At 37.8% G+C, this 16,509-nt stretch overlaps 1 protein-coding gene across 1 annotated transcript; it reads right to left on the bottom strand.

Moving 5' to 3' along the window:
* Positions 1–247: 247 nt before the first annotated feature.
* Positions 248–11,200, bottom strand: crfb4 (cytokine receptor family member b4). The gene is made up of 7 exons (XM_023299105.3): positions 11,042–11,200; positions 10,363–10,486; positions 8,217–8,389; positions 6,499–6,653; positions 3,750–3,900; positions 1,818–1,963; positions 248–1,703 (listed from the first exon to the last, which is right to left on the bottom strand). The coding sequence occupies exons 1-7, from the start codon at positions 11,097–11,099 to the stop codon at positions 1,527–1,529; spliced, it is 984 nt and encodes a 327-aa protein (XP_023154873.1). The 5' UTR covers positions 11,100–11,200; the 3' UTR covers positions 248–1,526.
* Positions 11,201–16,509: the final 5,309 nt, after the last annotated feature.

The following is a 16,509-nucleotide window of genomic DNA, read 5'->3' as shown; positions in this document are numbered from 1 at the left end:
CATGGAATTGTTTCCAGCTTGGATATGTATGGGTGAATTACTCCAATATTGCAACTTGGCATTGTGTAGCATGGAGTATTTTTAGTGGTTTAGCAGAACTGAAGGTGAGCTGTGTGCTCTAGCTGCAGCAATTGAAAAGAGGTGGGTGGAGAGGCAGGTTTTAGAGGAAGCAACAGCACAAAGTTATATCTACAGACGTTTTAAGGCGTGAGGGGAATATTTTCTTGGAAATTCAATTCAATCTCGATTTAATTCAATCTTTTATTGTCATTGTCAAAATAACAACAAAATTTAATTCAGAGCATTCATACACTGCATAGCAATGCATAACAAAAAAAACCCACAACAAAATATGTAGTTTTGGTACATGGAGATCAGTTTTTAGGGGGTTAATCCAGGACTGGAGAGGAACTACTAATCTGCTTCAGTTTGATTTGCTGACAGAAATAGATCATCCATCCATCATCTATACACTGCTTAATCCTCTGTAGGGTTGAGGGGGGTCTGGAGTCTATCTTAGCTGAGTCAGGGCAAAGGCAGAGTTCACCCTGGACAGGTCACCAGTCTATCACAGGGCTACAAAGAGAGACAGACAACCAAGCACACTCATGTTCACACCTACGGACAATTTAGAATCACCAGTTAACCTCAGCAATTTTTTTTGACTGCGGGAGCAAGCCAGAGAACCTGGTGAGAACCCACGCAGGAACAGGGAGAACATGCAAACTCCACACAGAAAGATCCCAAGCCCAGGCCGGGAGGCAACAGTGCTAACGACAGCAGAAATAGATCAGTATCTGAAATATTTCCTCATTTTACATGTAGGAAATTCTGTTTTAAATTGCTTCTAAATCCTTGAACTTTCTAATTATTTACAGGTTTACATGAAAGTATAGAACTCTACTGTGTGTATATACAGTTTCATGTCACAATAAAAGCAAATGGAACCAATAAGGATGCACCAACACATTGCACATGACTTTATTCAAGTTCAGGTCATTTTTTCAACAATGTGTAAACTGCCCTGCCCTGCAATAAACACTTTGCAGCTCTCACTTCATCACCGATTTGTTTTTTATTAAGAATAAACCATTGCCACAGTGCGGCAATTCAGTTTTGCCTGCTTCACAAAACGTACCCATTAAAGATCAGTTTATGGATTATTGTGATTTGGCAATACACAAAAACATCCACAATATATTCAATTGACATCTTGTAGCACCATAGCAGCATTCTTCAGAGTGAGCCATGCAATGCTCCTTCAGGTAAATACAATATATGGTAATAGTGTCAGCAACATTAGAACTCTACAGCACAAAAATAACATCACCTGAATGATGTATCAGTATTGCATCTGCACAGGTCTGTGGCTCCGCCAGACACCATTGCTGCAGAAATTGTTGCATTTAACCTCTCAAGTCCAGCTTGAATATGTCATGGTTTCTCAGAGTCTGAAACACTGACTGCAGTGTGCAGATCTACTCCTTTTACTACTTCTGTGCCTTTCAGCCGTTTCCATTTTCCCTTTACCTTTCCCCCACTATGACATCAGGCTGTTGGCTGAAGCTGCTCCCTGCTGCCTCCAAAGGATCCCCTTCCTCCACAGTCCTGTCACCTGCAATGATGCTAATTGGGTCGTAGATCTCCTCAGCTGGACTCTGCATGTGCAGGTACATGTTTGAGTTCGGATGTGCCAGCAGAGACTAGGAAGAAGGAAAGAAGCAAACTGATTTGGGTTTGTTTTAATTTAAAGACTTCAAATGAAGGGAAAACATCTGCATGCAAATCTACACAGACAGTCATAAAAATGTACACACCTCTTCAAAGTGTGGAGGCAGTGCATCTTTTGGACAGAGAAATTGGGAGATACTTTTCCAATACACCACCGCAACCACCAGCAGAGCCACTACCACTGCCATTATGACAAACGCCACCATGGCTGCCACCCATGGAGCTTCTTGTTCTGCAAAATGATTAAGATCGAGACAGAAAAAGTCATCGGTATGTGACTAGGTTTAATTTAAAAACTTGTAAAACCTGTATGTACTATCTAGTGAATTTTGGTTTGGCCCCTTATATTAAGAATATCAAAACTGCTGTCAGTTAAATGCATAGTGACTTTTAGGTTGCTATAAGCCACTCTCTATGAGACTCAACACTTCTTGCAAATATAGTTAAAGTTTAAAGAAGATCTGTGCTAACTAGCAGTAAGCAGCATATTGCACATGCACTACTTCATCACTGTGTAACAATCAAACATACACAGCTGTTGAGTGGTGCTCACTTCCTGAGGGCACAGCTAAGAAGAACCAATGAGTGAGGTCTGGTGTTGCTGTACAGTATACAAGAGAAGCGAGCCCACTCTGGGAAATTATCACTTAAATGGCAAATTATTCAAAATTGAGGCACCTTTAAAAATTGCATCACTTCTAAGTTAAATAGAACAGTATTTCCTCTTATAAACAGTTAAAACTAATATTTTTGAAAGAATGTATTGAAAACAGAGGCCCCAGAGTAGAAACTCGGTGCAACAAAAGTGAAAACATAAAACACCTGTGATTGCTGACACACAAATTAGAAAACCTGTGATCACTGAATCAAAACTGAGTACACCTGTGCTTTGCATTCCAATATTCAGGATTAATTTGTCATACATACAGTGAGAGCACTTTAGGTTAGACTTATGACAAGCCATTGTAGAACAAAGCTGAGGTTCCAAAATCACTTTTTAATGAATGTTTTACTTTTCCCTGTGTAAAATGGAAGTATATCCCAATTCTATATACTGCACTACAAAAATGTGACTGTATGTATTGCAAGGTTGTGAAATATGTATGGTGTAGTCTTTGTCTGTCTGTAGACTACTTATTATTTTTCATAATGTCAGTCGCTGTCCATAGTCAATGATACATGTTTTTCCTTTCCTACATTGTACAAGTGCTGTACAGTATGCCATTACTAGAAAGGTTTTGCAATACTCTGTCATTAAACAGAGCTAACACAATTACTAAAGCAGCTGGTAACTGACATTTTCTGTAATTGAAAGCGAGAGTTTTAGAAAGCTTTTGTTTGTCGTGCTGCAGCCAAAATAACAAGTCCCATCACTTTACACAGAGAAAAAAACTTTCTAATGTAGTCATACCACATCTATACAGAGAAACAAAGTAAGATATCTTAAAATGTTTGAACTTTATTTCACTAATTTGTACTTTGCCTAATGATTCAGAACAGTGCCAGGAAATGGAAAAAGAGAAATACAGCACATATAAACTGATAAACATTGATAAACTGGTAATTGTATTGTGATTGTATCGATTTGGCCTACTGTGTATCACATTAGGCATAAATCATTTTACTGTCCCATCCCTACAGACATACTGTTGTTTATACCACATTGAGGAATAAATTGAGATTTCAGACACTCCAGCATTATATTCACAGGAGTAGAATAACCCGGGTACCTCATATTATTCAGCTCCCCCCACACCTACCTGTGGCGCATTTGACATTTTGCTCTTTTGTGTGGATTTGCAGTTTCTGTGAATGGGTCTCTGTGCTGTGTACTGACATGAGCCTCCTAAATTTACGCCAAACATGCTTTCAACTTCAATTTATAAAATCTCGTTACACTCATTTCTTGATTATAAGAAAACAGGAATGATTTTCAGGCTTGAATGCCTTCTATGTTCTACCAAGATTTACAGATTAACAATTTCCAGATTTAGTGGTTGCTAGCAGAACATGTTTACCATTGGCAGTGCTCTCACAGGTAATGCTGCTGGGCTGACTGGGGTTAGAGTTCCTGTCGGTGTTGATTTGAACTTGGACACAGTACTTGGTCCTGAGGTCCAGATCACTTAGAACCAGCTGGTGCTGTTGTATGCCGGGGATGCTTCTGGCCTGCAGGAAACAGAGAATGTATGATCTAATCTACCCATGATGGCCGGCAACAGCTAAAGGACATCACAGAGACAGTGATGTGAGAAGACAGAGAGATACAAGCAGGTCAAACAATAATGCCTACAATCTTATCCTTCACCACCAAGTAAATGACAAATATCTGCTGTGCTTTTTGAAGGAGCTTGTTCAGTCTAAGGTTGCTCGTCAACAGGAAGTATATATAGTAGAATAGTGTTGCATTATGCATTCATCTCAGTAAAAATTTCATCAGGATATTGGATCAGATATTAAAAGCAGTTGCTGTAAAGTCCAGATGTGAATGTTCTTGACTCAATGTATCCTAACAGCTTAGAGCATCCACTAGGGCTGGTGGGTAAAACGATAGTATTATGTGCCATTGATAAATAGTAATGAGAAAATTTTGACTAAAATGGATTTAAGACAAACCACCATAAAAAAATTAAGGAAAATGCAAAATTTGGTTGCATCAGCAAACCCCAAACATGCCTCAGAAACAGCTCATGGTACCCCTTGACAATGGAGCCCCTTTCCCTTTTATTACTCTACCTGTAGCGCCCTTGTAGGTCTCCCTAGACCAGGGGCCAGCAACCTTTACTACTTTTACTATGAGACATTTTGCCCTATTTTCCACCAAATAAAATTTGTCTGGAGCTGCGAAAGATATTTGATATCACAGCTTATAAAGTTTTATGTGTAGTTCTACTATATATGCAAAAACCAACATTTGTTGTATTTATGAAATTATAGAACTAGAATAAAGATTATTCTTAACACTGTATTGCTATTTTACCTGTTACAACAATATCCAACTCTTATGAAGATGAGAAAAAACACACTGGCATATGTAGGCCTGCAATAAGGTCAATTAATTACAGAGCAGGCCTTAAGTCCTCCCCATATTTGAGGAAAATAAATAAAATAACTTTGAAATAAATATAACATATAGGTTCAGAACTGAATTAAACATAGAACTATGCAGGTCTATTTCAGTCCTCCTCATATTTGTTAAAAAATTATAAAATAAAAATGTGCCTACTTTGAAAAAATATAACATATAGCTGCAGAGGCGAATTAAATACAGAACAATGTGGGATAATTCTGTGGATGTTCTCAGTCATCCAGGTCATGATAAGTCTCAAGCAAACATAAGTTATGGCAACTGGACTAACCTCGTGTGAGTCGAAAACGTTTCACCTCTCATCCAAGAGGCTTCTTCAGTTCTGAAAGCCTGGTGGGGAGTACCAGATATATTTTTGTTTTCAGTGACTCAGTATCACCTCAAACTTCAAGATAAGAGGTGTTCCCTTTGAAAGATGTCAACTGTGCAAAAAATAAAATTAAATCAATATTTATTTCCCTGTTTGTTTTGGGTGAAAGCCTCAGAGAGCCACAGCAAAGGGGCTGAAGAGCAGCATGTGCCTCTGGAGCTGCAGGTTGCTGAACGGTGCCCTAGACACACTAGTGTGTGGCTACTTGGGCCTCTCGTCACTCCTGTCTGCGCTCGTAAACCTCCCACCGTGGAGGCTGCAGCTGGCAGGGACCAGTGACCTGCTCCAAGGTCAGACAAATTTGATATTGGGAGTGTATGGAGGCCCATGCAGGTTCCCCTTTCGCATACAATGACACCTGGTCCAGGCTAGTCACTCTGAACCGTGAAAACCTCAGTGTGGAGGGTAGCTTCGCCCCCTGGCTGCCCACCATGCATCTCTGGGTTTTATGTGCTTTCTTTGTTTAATGTGTTTGAAGATGAGATTATTCATTTAGTCTTTTTTAATTTATTTATTTATTTTCCACTGCAAAAAAAGGGGGCAAAGTGCATCAAAGATGTACAGGGACAGCCCTCTAATCATAATTTTTGGTACTTACTCCCCAAAAAGTGGCTCTAAGAGAGGCGCTACAGGGGCGGTTCTTGTGTTCAGACCATGCTTAAAGACTTGGGTTGCCCTAAAACAATCTGCAACTTCCTGCAGTGGAAACAGCCTGTAGTGATCAGAAACCCTCATTATCAATGGGATTGCAAATCTGACAACAGTTCAGCAGTTTGAAGAATGTGCTACTGTGAAGATAAGAACTAACGTGGCTCCAGATTATGATCGAAACACTAACAACCAGACAACAACCTATCTTTAGAATTTTAACTGAAATTATTAAATATGTAATAAAAAATACTGTATTATACAATTAAAATGTCAATAAGATTAAAATTATACAATTTTATTATTTATTATTTTATTATTACAATTTAAATTTTTGTGACCTGATTGTTTTTATCCCGTGATTCAACCAAGGGGTCCAGAATGTATTCAAGCATTAAGTTTACTTAGGTTTGGTATACTGGCACCGTCCATCAAATCAACAGCAACTCAAAACAAGACTTATTGTACGGAAATATGAACAAGTTCCTCTTTTTAATGTGACAGAATATTCCCAATGCCATTCACAGAACCTCAAAGCTCAGTCAGTACAGATATTTTAGTCCTTTGTAGTTAATGACTGATAGTGTTTTGCTCTTCCCAGTATGCTGCACAATAGTCACAACTGGATTAATTAAACAGCAGTTAAACCATCATATCCCACCTTTTCATTCTGGCCCTTCTTCCAGTAGGTAATGTTGTAGGTGACTCCATTATATACATTCCTTAGTGTCGAGAAACTGAACACTGGATCTTGAATGCTGACTTCCAGAGTTGCACCATTGGAGGAGAGAGACACAGTGGGAGAACCAATGAACGCTGAGGAAGAAGAAAGCAGAGAGGTAAATGTTGGCAGAAAATATGTTCTATAGAGCTAAAATAAAAAAAAAAGTTATAGCTCTTAAAAATGGCATGCAGGTAGATTGTGTAAACTTTTCACTAAATTATAGCTGGGAGGTCATTTATGCAGCAGAAGAAAGTTGTGTTTATGCATGCACATTTCACTGTTCAGAGAGTCCTTCAGTAAATTTAGAGTTACTTTAATGTAGCATGTAGGCAAGAACCAAGGGCTGCTTCGTCTTTGAGCAAGATTCTGAACATGACAATGAGACATGCACACAGACACACACACAAAAGAAAATTATTTAAAAAATCAACAATCTGACAATGCCAATGTAATGACTCAGACCTCAGAGCCAACAGACCCGAACCTTCAGCAGAAAAGTACTTCTATATGAAACTAAACCACACTGCATGTTCAAGAGCATTCCAGATGTTTACACCAGGGTCTCCTATCAGTTAGATATGGATTGTTATCAGATGTTGAACCACCTTGTCTGGTTCCTATATAGATATGAAGGAACAACGGCTACTCCAAGCTCCTCATCCTCAGAGATCGAAGGCTGAGCCCAGCCACCCTATGGAAGAAACTTCAGCTGCTCGTATCTGCAATGTGATTCTTTCAGTCACTAACACAGAGCTCATAGGTGAGGGTTAGAAAGTAGATTGACTGGTTAATCAAGCACTTTGCCTCCTGGCTCAGCTCTATTTTCACCAAGCCAGTCTGAAACAACGCTCACAATACTGTTGATACTGCACCAATGCACCTTTCATGTTCTAATTTTCACATCAAGGTGCTGAGCGACATTCATAGACAGGATATGGAGGTGCAGCCAAGGGAAGGAATCTCCAAATTGCATACCCTTTTATGCAGATGTTGTGGTTCTGTTGATGTAATCGAACTATGACCTTCGACGTGCACTTGAGCAGTGTGCAGCCAGATATGAAGTGGACAAGATGGCTGTCAGCACCTCAACGTGAAAAATGGAGCAGAAAATGGACAGGTGTACTCTCACTTTGTTAGTACAAGGACCAGATGGCTTGTAGCAAAGGCCCTGGCACCATGTACTCCTGTAGTACCCCTCAGAGTTCCCTGGTGAACAGTATTACTGACTTTCTCCTAGGCCACAAAATGCATGTAGACTGAATGGTCAAACTCCCATGACCCTCTCAGCAACTCAGCAAGGATACAGACTTCAAACTCTGCAGTCCATCTGGCAGAAAACCAAAACATTTACCACAAGATCCAAGATGGCGGCGCGTGCAGATGCAGCGGCTTCTCTCTCTCCCGACAAAAATAGTGTTTATTTTCTAAGTCTTTATTTAATGTCTACTGTTGCACGAAGAGAGAGTAACGAAATTTCAATTCTTGGTATGTCATGCACATATTGAAGAATTGACAATAAAGCTGACTTTGACTTTTGACTTGACAACAGACCTTTAAAAACTAAGGAGAAATGCAGAGATCATTTTTTTGAATGAGTGCCACTGTTCAGTTTTGTGATAAAATACTTTATACCGAATAGCAAAATTTCAACTCACTGTCTGTATCCAAGGTGACATAGTTGCTTTCCGCCCAGTTGGAACTCTCCTCCCCGAGCTGTGCCCGCACTCTTCCTGTATAATTTCCATAGGGACTGATCTTCAAGGTGCTGAAGTCACATTCGAGGGATGAGGTGTTCTCACAGCCAATTCTGTAGTCTGTGACTGAGCTTCTGTGACAAAAACACAGTACTGATGTTACAGATCTGGTAACAGCATTTCAGTTTCACACGTTTGTGATGACAAAATACAAAAAGAATAACAGTGGAAAAACCCTTGATGTTCAACTGCAGGCTTTACACCAAGAGAGTGTAGGTTTGTATTTGCAAGTGTATTTCTGTATGTAAATACTTTGGAGAAAAAAGGTAATGGTAGTGTGACATAGTAACTTTTAATTAATTGTTGCTGTCAAACAAAGACTCAAGCGCTTCACTTGAGAAATTGTGTCTATTTCTAAAACTACATTAACTGGGATAAAAACACATTACTTTCACAAATAGACATATTATTACCTCATACAGTTGTACTATTGGACACATCTTAGCAAACAATGTCCTATGCTGCATGTGTTAAGTGTCTACTTAATCTTGACAAAAATATCTGGCTCTCTGTCAGCTAAATGATCCACTCTGTTCACAAGAAATCTAGAACTCTTTGCATCTTTTGCACTAAGCAGGTAGTCCACAAATGTTCTTTAGAGCTTGTTCACTGAAAAAAAGCCTGCTGTTGCTGGGAATTAGCTTGATGAAGGAAATTGCAGAGTCATCTTATAATTTCATGTGGATTTGTAATTTCAAATTACACATGAACATAGAGGTGAGTTAAAATGATTTGTGGGTTTCTACTTATAAGTAAACTTTTCAAAACACACATAATCAATGAATACACTACTCATGTAAAAAAAAATAAATACCATTTTAATTGTATTTTATTGGCCAATTATTATAGTTTACTTTTTGTTATTAGCATGTTTTGAGCAGAAAACGAGTGCCTGCTCCTGTCACATTAACAAAGGTGATGATGGATGAAGGTAGAGGCCAGAAAAACAGACAATTATACAAAATAGACTAAAAAGCCTTGTACAGCACAGAGGAGCAGCAAACGTAGAGGACTATTCTCTATAGATATAATTGTTGTATGGTTTTGTTTTCTTTTACTCAGACATATGTCTAGGTTTATAATATCATGGTTGCCAGACATGACAGGCAACACCTTCCACTTGATCCACTGTGGATTTAACAATGTTGTCTCGCTCAGCTATAACTTTCTAATCCTTTATTATATCAAGTAGGTCAACCTCTGTAAATTTTGACAAAGCTAGAGCACATTGTTAACAGTGTAATCTGTCTAAAGTGTGTGTCAGAGCACACGTGTGTTTCCTCATTTACATGAAACAGTCACAGTATTCTCATACCATTTCTTTCCCAGAAGAGAAGGGTATTTTTGAACAACACCACTTATAGTGTTGTCAGTAAGGGGAAAATCTCATTTGACATAAATTAGTCAATAAATTAGATTAATTCAAGTACGGTACTTTTTTTAGTCATAAAGATAAACTTACTGAGATTAAGTACATGTAACAATAAATCAGTGGGGCAGGTGCAAATGTTTTTTTTTTTGTTTGTCTTTGCTTGTAAGTGATCTGACTGCAACATTTCAGAGAAGCAGAACAACACGGACGAAGTGGCAGGTATAGCCTATATATATAGTAAAGTAGCACTTAATGAGCTTGGAGTCACTGCATTTCTTTCAAAATGGTGTAATGTTGAGGTAACTCAAATATGATTTTTATTTTTAAAAAATAAAATGCTGGTCCTCTTTGGGATTTCTCCAACACTGGAAGTCAGTAAGGCTGAAAGAATTAGTTGATGCTAAAAATACATGAAATTGTCAAAGTGCAACTTTTCAGATGTGAATATCGGTTGGTTTGCTTTGCCTGATTTAAATCTAACCTTAAAGTATTTGTGTTTTGGACTATTTGGGCTGACCACTACAGGCAATTTGAAAAACAGTGGGCATCATTTGCTTACAATAGTCTAAATAATTATTCTATTAATCGAATATGAAGACAATCCACAACTAAAAATCAGCTACAGCTTTAACTGAAACGGACTTTACTAGCTGGGTTGGAGTAGTGTTGACTCACTTGTACATAGCTGTGTAGACCAGGCCGCTGGCTGTGCCTTCAGGTGGGTCCCACCTCAGCACCAGGTTCAGGTTGTGGGAGGTCAAGCGGACGTTGGTGGGTCTGCTGAGCAGTTCTGATACTACTGTACAGTTCAAATCCAAACACAAGCTCACTGTGGTTCTATATACATGCTGTTGTCTTTTTCTCACCTATACTGTGGTGTCAAAGTTACTCCCTCTTAATTAAGTACAGGCATACAGAACAGTCTACTCTGTGATTTTGAGGATTTTTGTTGTGTTTATATATATATATATATATATATATATATATATATATATATATATATATATATATATATATATATATAAATAAAATAAACACACACATAAACACACACACACACACACACACACACACACTGATTATTTGGAACTGGCACAATTTACCAGTTGATCCCCCTTCAAGCCACAAAACACTCGATTCCAAATCAACTTGCAGACATTTCACTGAAATAAGCAGCTCAAGCGACAAACATCCTTGAAGCAAACTCATTGTCAAGACTTTTGAGCTAACAGCAACCTGAAATATTCGGCTGGGTGGTCCTTCGAAAAGGTAGGACATTTCCTCCTAAACTCCACTTCCAGTAATAATCCGCACACGCGGTAAGCCCAGGTGAATAACTGTCAAATAAACATACCTGTGGCGCCGCCGAGAGCTGAAACTGTTAGGACAACGACGCAAATATAAGCTGACATGTTTTCCGAAACGCTCTTGGTTCAGTGTCTGATGTATTCTTGTATGCTTAATAGTGTGTTCCTGGCACACAGTGTGTTCCACTGCTGTGTTTCCTGGTAGCATTCACCACAAAGAGGCGGGGAGTCCGCGGAAACGAAACTGTTGTCTGCGCAGAAACGTTTCAGGCTTCAAAAAGACAGCCTATTAGTATTACTCATTTGACTCGGTGTTGCATTACCAGTGCAAATCACATCCACGACGACAACAACAACAATAATAATAGTTATTATTATTGTTGTTGTTATTATTAACAACAACAATAATAATAATAATAATAATAATAATAACAATAATAATAATAATAATAATAATAATTAGGTACAAAAGGTATTCGAGCTGTTCAGCTGGTAACATTTTTTTAAAAATCTCACAGTCATTGATATCGCTGTACTCCTGGGAACACTCAAAGCTGTACAAATGGTTTTATATCTGTGCCATGCTGGAATTCTATTACAGAATTCTGCACACTCACTTTGCCACTGCCCTGACATGCAGTGTGATATGTGGGACCTTAAATACACAGCTGTGGGGCTTTCTAAACTCTGTCCAGTTCACTCAGGTTGCTACAGCTGACTCTGGTCAAACTCCAGACTAAGCTCAATTGAAAATTAAAGCAAACAGGATGCAAATGACCACAGTTAGAAGCCACTGCAAAGAGTTTGAATATTTTTCTGAATGAGAGGTTTCAGTTGTAGATTTTAAATAAATATATGAAGATTCTGAAATGCATATTTTCACTTATCTTTATAGTTCACTGGATGTAGATTGACAATTGAAAATGTCACTTCAGCTTCAAGTTAAAGTAAAATCTCCAGCACATTACATAGAGATAACAATATATTATCAAAATTATAAGCCATTATATGTGCATATAAAAAGTACAAATGTGTGTACAATAAATACACTTCCTTGGACAAGCTGTGGTAAAATGACATTTTATGTTCTTTGTGTCTTAGTCTTATCAGTCATGTATTTTTCACCTAAAAATTGGTACACTTGGCAATTATGTTGTGGCCCTACCTTAGTAAACCTCATATTAGCTGTAATACCTCAAAATTTTATTCAGAGTGAGGAACGGTCTCCTTTTTTATCGGTGCCTCTTCTTATTTACAGTTTGTACTACCAGTTTCCTTTGACAGTTTCACTTTGAAACTATGAAAGTTTGTGTGATTTTATATATTCTACCATCAAATTTCACATTGTGAGCTTAATTATATATTGATCCACCATTGTATATTCATTGTATTTATATATTTATACCATTAGTGCCCTGAAAGCTTTAGATATACATCGTTCAGCCACAACAATTAAAACCAGCTGCCCAATATTGTATAAGTCCCCCTCTTGCTTCCAAAACAGCTCTGATACATCAATCCACTCCACACACTTCTGAAGTAGTCCCATGGTACTATGCACCAAGATGTTAATAGCAGATCCTTTAAGTCTTGGAAGTCTCAATGGATCAGACTTCTTTTTCCAGCTCATTCTACATATGCTCAATCAGTTTGAGATCTGGAGAATTTTCACCTTGAGCTCTTTGCCATGTCCCTAAAACCATTCCTCAACAAGTTTGCACAGTGTGGCAGCATGCGTTATCCTGCCGAAAGATGCCACTGCCATCAGGGAACTCTGTTCCCATGAAGAGATACACAGGAGGTACTATATGTCAACATAACATTGATGTGAATGCAGAAACCAAGATTTCCCAGCAAAACATTGCTTGATACTGCACCCACTAGCTTCCCTTTTTCCCATAATCCATCCTGCTGGCATCTCTTTCAAGGCAAATGATACACACTCACCCGGATAGCCACGTGATAAAAAAAGAAAATGTTATTCATCAGACCAGAGCACTTTCCTCCATTGCTCCATGGTCCAATTCTGATGTCACATGTCAATTGTTGGGTCTTTCAGTGGTGAACTGGAATGTATTGCTCTTAAAGTAACCCTATCTGACCAAATGTCATTTAATATCATAGGAATGTATAGGCCACCAAAATCAAAGTGTGTTTTTTATGATGAACTAAATAATATCTTAAACAATTTTAACAATAAGAATGAAATTATTTTATTTGGTGATCTAAATGCAGACTGGTTCGATAAAAAAAGTAAGGCGCTTAAATCCGTTGTAGGTAAGTATGATTTGAAACAAATGATAGAAGGACCAACTCGAATAACTGAAAAGACAGCCACACAAATTGATCTGATATTTACAAACTACCCTGACCGTGTATTAAAAACGTTTAACTTTGTAACAGGGATGTCTGATCACAATATGATTTTGTTCATTCGAAAACTGTCTAAGAATAGACATTGGACAAAATATAACAATAATTCTTACCATTTAAAAATTCCAAGAAGTGAAAAAATTAAGCTTGAAAATGCAATCAGAAATAAAAATTGGAATAATTGCTTGAGTAACATAACAAATCTAGATGAAGCATGTTCGAATTTTATGGAGGAACTAAAATGAACTATTAATAGTTTTGTCAGAAAAGTGAAAGTTAAACCAAAAAAAACAGATTTGCCATGGAGAAGTGAAACAGTATGGTCACTTATCAAAAAGAGAGATGCTGCCCTTAAACAAGCACATAAGTCTAAAACTGCAAATGATAGGCGTATTTTTACATCACTCAGAAACAAAGTTACCAATCAAATTCGAAAAGCTAAGGCTACCTGTTTTATTAATGTCATAGTTGAGGCTAGGGGAAATACTAAACAGATTTGGCACAATATTAACAGGCTAGCAGGGAGATCTAACCTGAACAAGAGTATTGAGCTTAGGATAAATGGAAACGTGACAGATGATGCATATGTTGTGGCGAATGAATTTAACAGGTTTTTTATAGATTCTGTAAATAATACAACTAATAACTTTTGCCAAGGCTTAGATCCTACAAGTGGACCAACAATCAGGAAACAATGTTATTTTTCAACGAAGTGACCATTTCAAAAATACAATCAATAATTACCTCATTAAAAACTTCACGCACTAAAGATGTTTATGGAATGGATACAGAATTTTTAAAAACACATAAAGATGTACTGACTCCACTGATTTGTAAAATTATTAACTGGTCACTTAATTCAGGCGTATTCCCCAATGCATGGAAAGCCGCTGTAACAACACCTATTTTTAAAGCGGGTGATCGACTGAATGTATCTAATTATAGGCCTATAAGCATAATTCCATCTGTGTCAAAAATTATTGAAAAATATGTTTCTGAGCAAATTGTTAAACATCTAGATACTTTTGAACAGTTGCATCCCTTTCAGTTTGGCTTTCGAAAGAATCATTCAACTGAAAGCGCAAACAACATGTTGCTGGAGAATATTAGATTCAGATTGGACAGAGGAAATATGGTCGGAGCAGTTTTTCTTGATTTCAAGAAAGCTTTCGATACAGTACAGCATGATATTCTTATTCAAAAACTGTATAAATTCAATTTCTCAGCAGTGGTTATTCAATGGATTAAGTCGTACTTGGAAAACCAGAAACAGTGTGTGTGAGTTGGCAGCTCTTTGTCCTGCACACTTAATAACAACATGGGTGTGCCACAGGGTTCCACACTGGGTCCCCTCTTATTCATGCTGTATATTAACGATCTTCCAGATATTTGTCAATCTGCAACGTGTCAGATGTATGCAGATGACACGGTAATATATCTCCATGCAGAAACGAAAAGCCAAGCTGCAAGGGAACTATCAGCTATAATGACATCTGTTGAGAGATGGCTGACCAATTCATGTCTAAGCCTGAATTTTGATAAAACAGTGTGTATGTATTTTTCCAGACCACGTAGCGAAGAACTCAATCTACCAGTCCAAGTTGGACAATACACTCTAAAAGTAGTACAAGAATATAAGTATCTGGGGATCATTATAGATTGTAAACTTACATTTAAATCCCAAGTTAAAAAAGTTACAAGTAAACTAAAATTCATTATGGCAACCTTTAGGCAAATTTGAAGTAATCTAACGGCAGAGGCTGCCAAGACATATTTTTATTCGATGATTCTTTCACATGTAAGATACTGCTTGACAAGCTGGAGTCGAACAAATAAAACAATTTTACAGTCGGTAGAAAAAATCTATAAACAGTCTCTCAAGGTGTTGGATAAAAAGCATAACTCCTATCATCACTGTCATATTCTCTCTAAGTATAAATTCTTTAGTTGGGAGAATATTATAAAATTCTATGATATAGTATTTGTCTATAAAATAATTAATAATCTAGCCCCGCCTCCTCTGCGGCAATTTATCCATCTAAAAACAGGTAGAGCAACACGTTCTCAAAGCAGAGTAGACTGTAATATTCCCTATAGAGACTCCAGTATTGGTAAGTTGAGCCTCTCTGTGAGGGCAGCTGAAACATGAAACACTGTTCCATCAAACATTAGGAACTTATCAACTCTCAAATCCTTCAGTACAGCTCTCAAACTCTGGCTCCTGGACAATCAAACCTGCAGCCATAGCGAAGACATGTAGTGTATTAATCTAATGTTACTAATACCTATGTGTTCTTTTTTTGTTTTTCTTTAATTATTAGTATTACTTTTTATTAAGGTCTGTGTATTGTTTGATTATGTCTTATCTTTGCTATCTGCATGTAAGTTTTTTCTTTTCAATCTATTGTCTACACTGTCTTTGCTTTTTAACCTTTTAACTTTTCTGTTGTGTGGCCTTGTCCTGTGTCATTTTAACATCTACCTGCCCTGGGACTACAGATGAAAATTAGCCCTCGAGGCTAAATCTGGCATATTTACATGTGGACATTTCTTGACTCATGTTGATTAATATGCACTGTCCCATCTTAAATAAATAAATAAATAAATAAACAGGTTGTTTGGAAGATGCTCTGACCCTGTCGTCTACCATCACAATTTGTTCCTTGTCAAAGTGCCTCAGATTTTTAACTGATAGTTTTTCCTGCTCCTGCCAAGTGCCAGCACATCAACTTCAAGAACTGACTGTACACTTAATGCCTAAAATATGCCACCCACTGCCCGGTGCCAGACAACCAGCATTATTCACTTCACAGGTCATTAACCTGTCACTAGTTCTGATGTTGTGGCTGATTGATATAACCCTTAGGCATCAATTTAAAAACGTTACACTGAGGTCCTTAAGGACAAAAATATCCACATCAAAAACGATGCCAGAAAAACATTGTATATTAATATTATTTTTGTTATGATCCCCACCCCAGCCCCTACCTTTCTCCCTGCTTCTGCTTATTTATCTCTGCACCTTGCTCCCACTGCCTCTGTCTATCATCTGTCTCTCTTTCTTGTCTCTCTCTCTTTTGTCTCTCTCTCTCTCTCTCCTGTCTCTCTCTTGTCTTTCTCTCTTATCTCTCTCTCCTCTGCA

Source organism: Amphiprion ocellaris, chromosome 11, assembly GCF_022539595.1.
Source record: "Amphiprion ocellaris isolate individual 3 ecotype Okinawa chromosome 11, ASM2253959v1, whole genome shotgun sequence".
In the NCBI taxonomy this organism is placed as follows: domain Eukaryota; kingdom Metazoa; phylum Chordata; class Actinopteri; family Pomacentridae; genus Amphiprion; species Amphiprion ocellaris.
The sequence above is the reverse complement of the archived record's forward strand: the minus strand, read 5'-3'. Positions and strand labels throughout refer to the sequence as shown.

Coding starts and splice junctions, on each gene's coding strand:
- crfb4 (XM_023299105.3), bottom strand. CDS start 11,099: ATGTCAGCTTATATTTGCGTCGTTGTCCTAACAGTTTCAGCTCTCGGC. Junction 8,390..10,362: donor GTCTACACAGCTATGTACAA/GTGAGTCAACAC, acceptor TTTTTGTCACAG/AAGCTCAGTCACAGACTACA. Junction 1,704..1,817: donor TGCCTCCACACTTTGAAGAG/GTGTGTACATTT, acceptor CCTTCTTCCTAG/TCTCTGCTGGCACATCCGAA.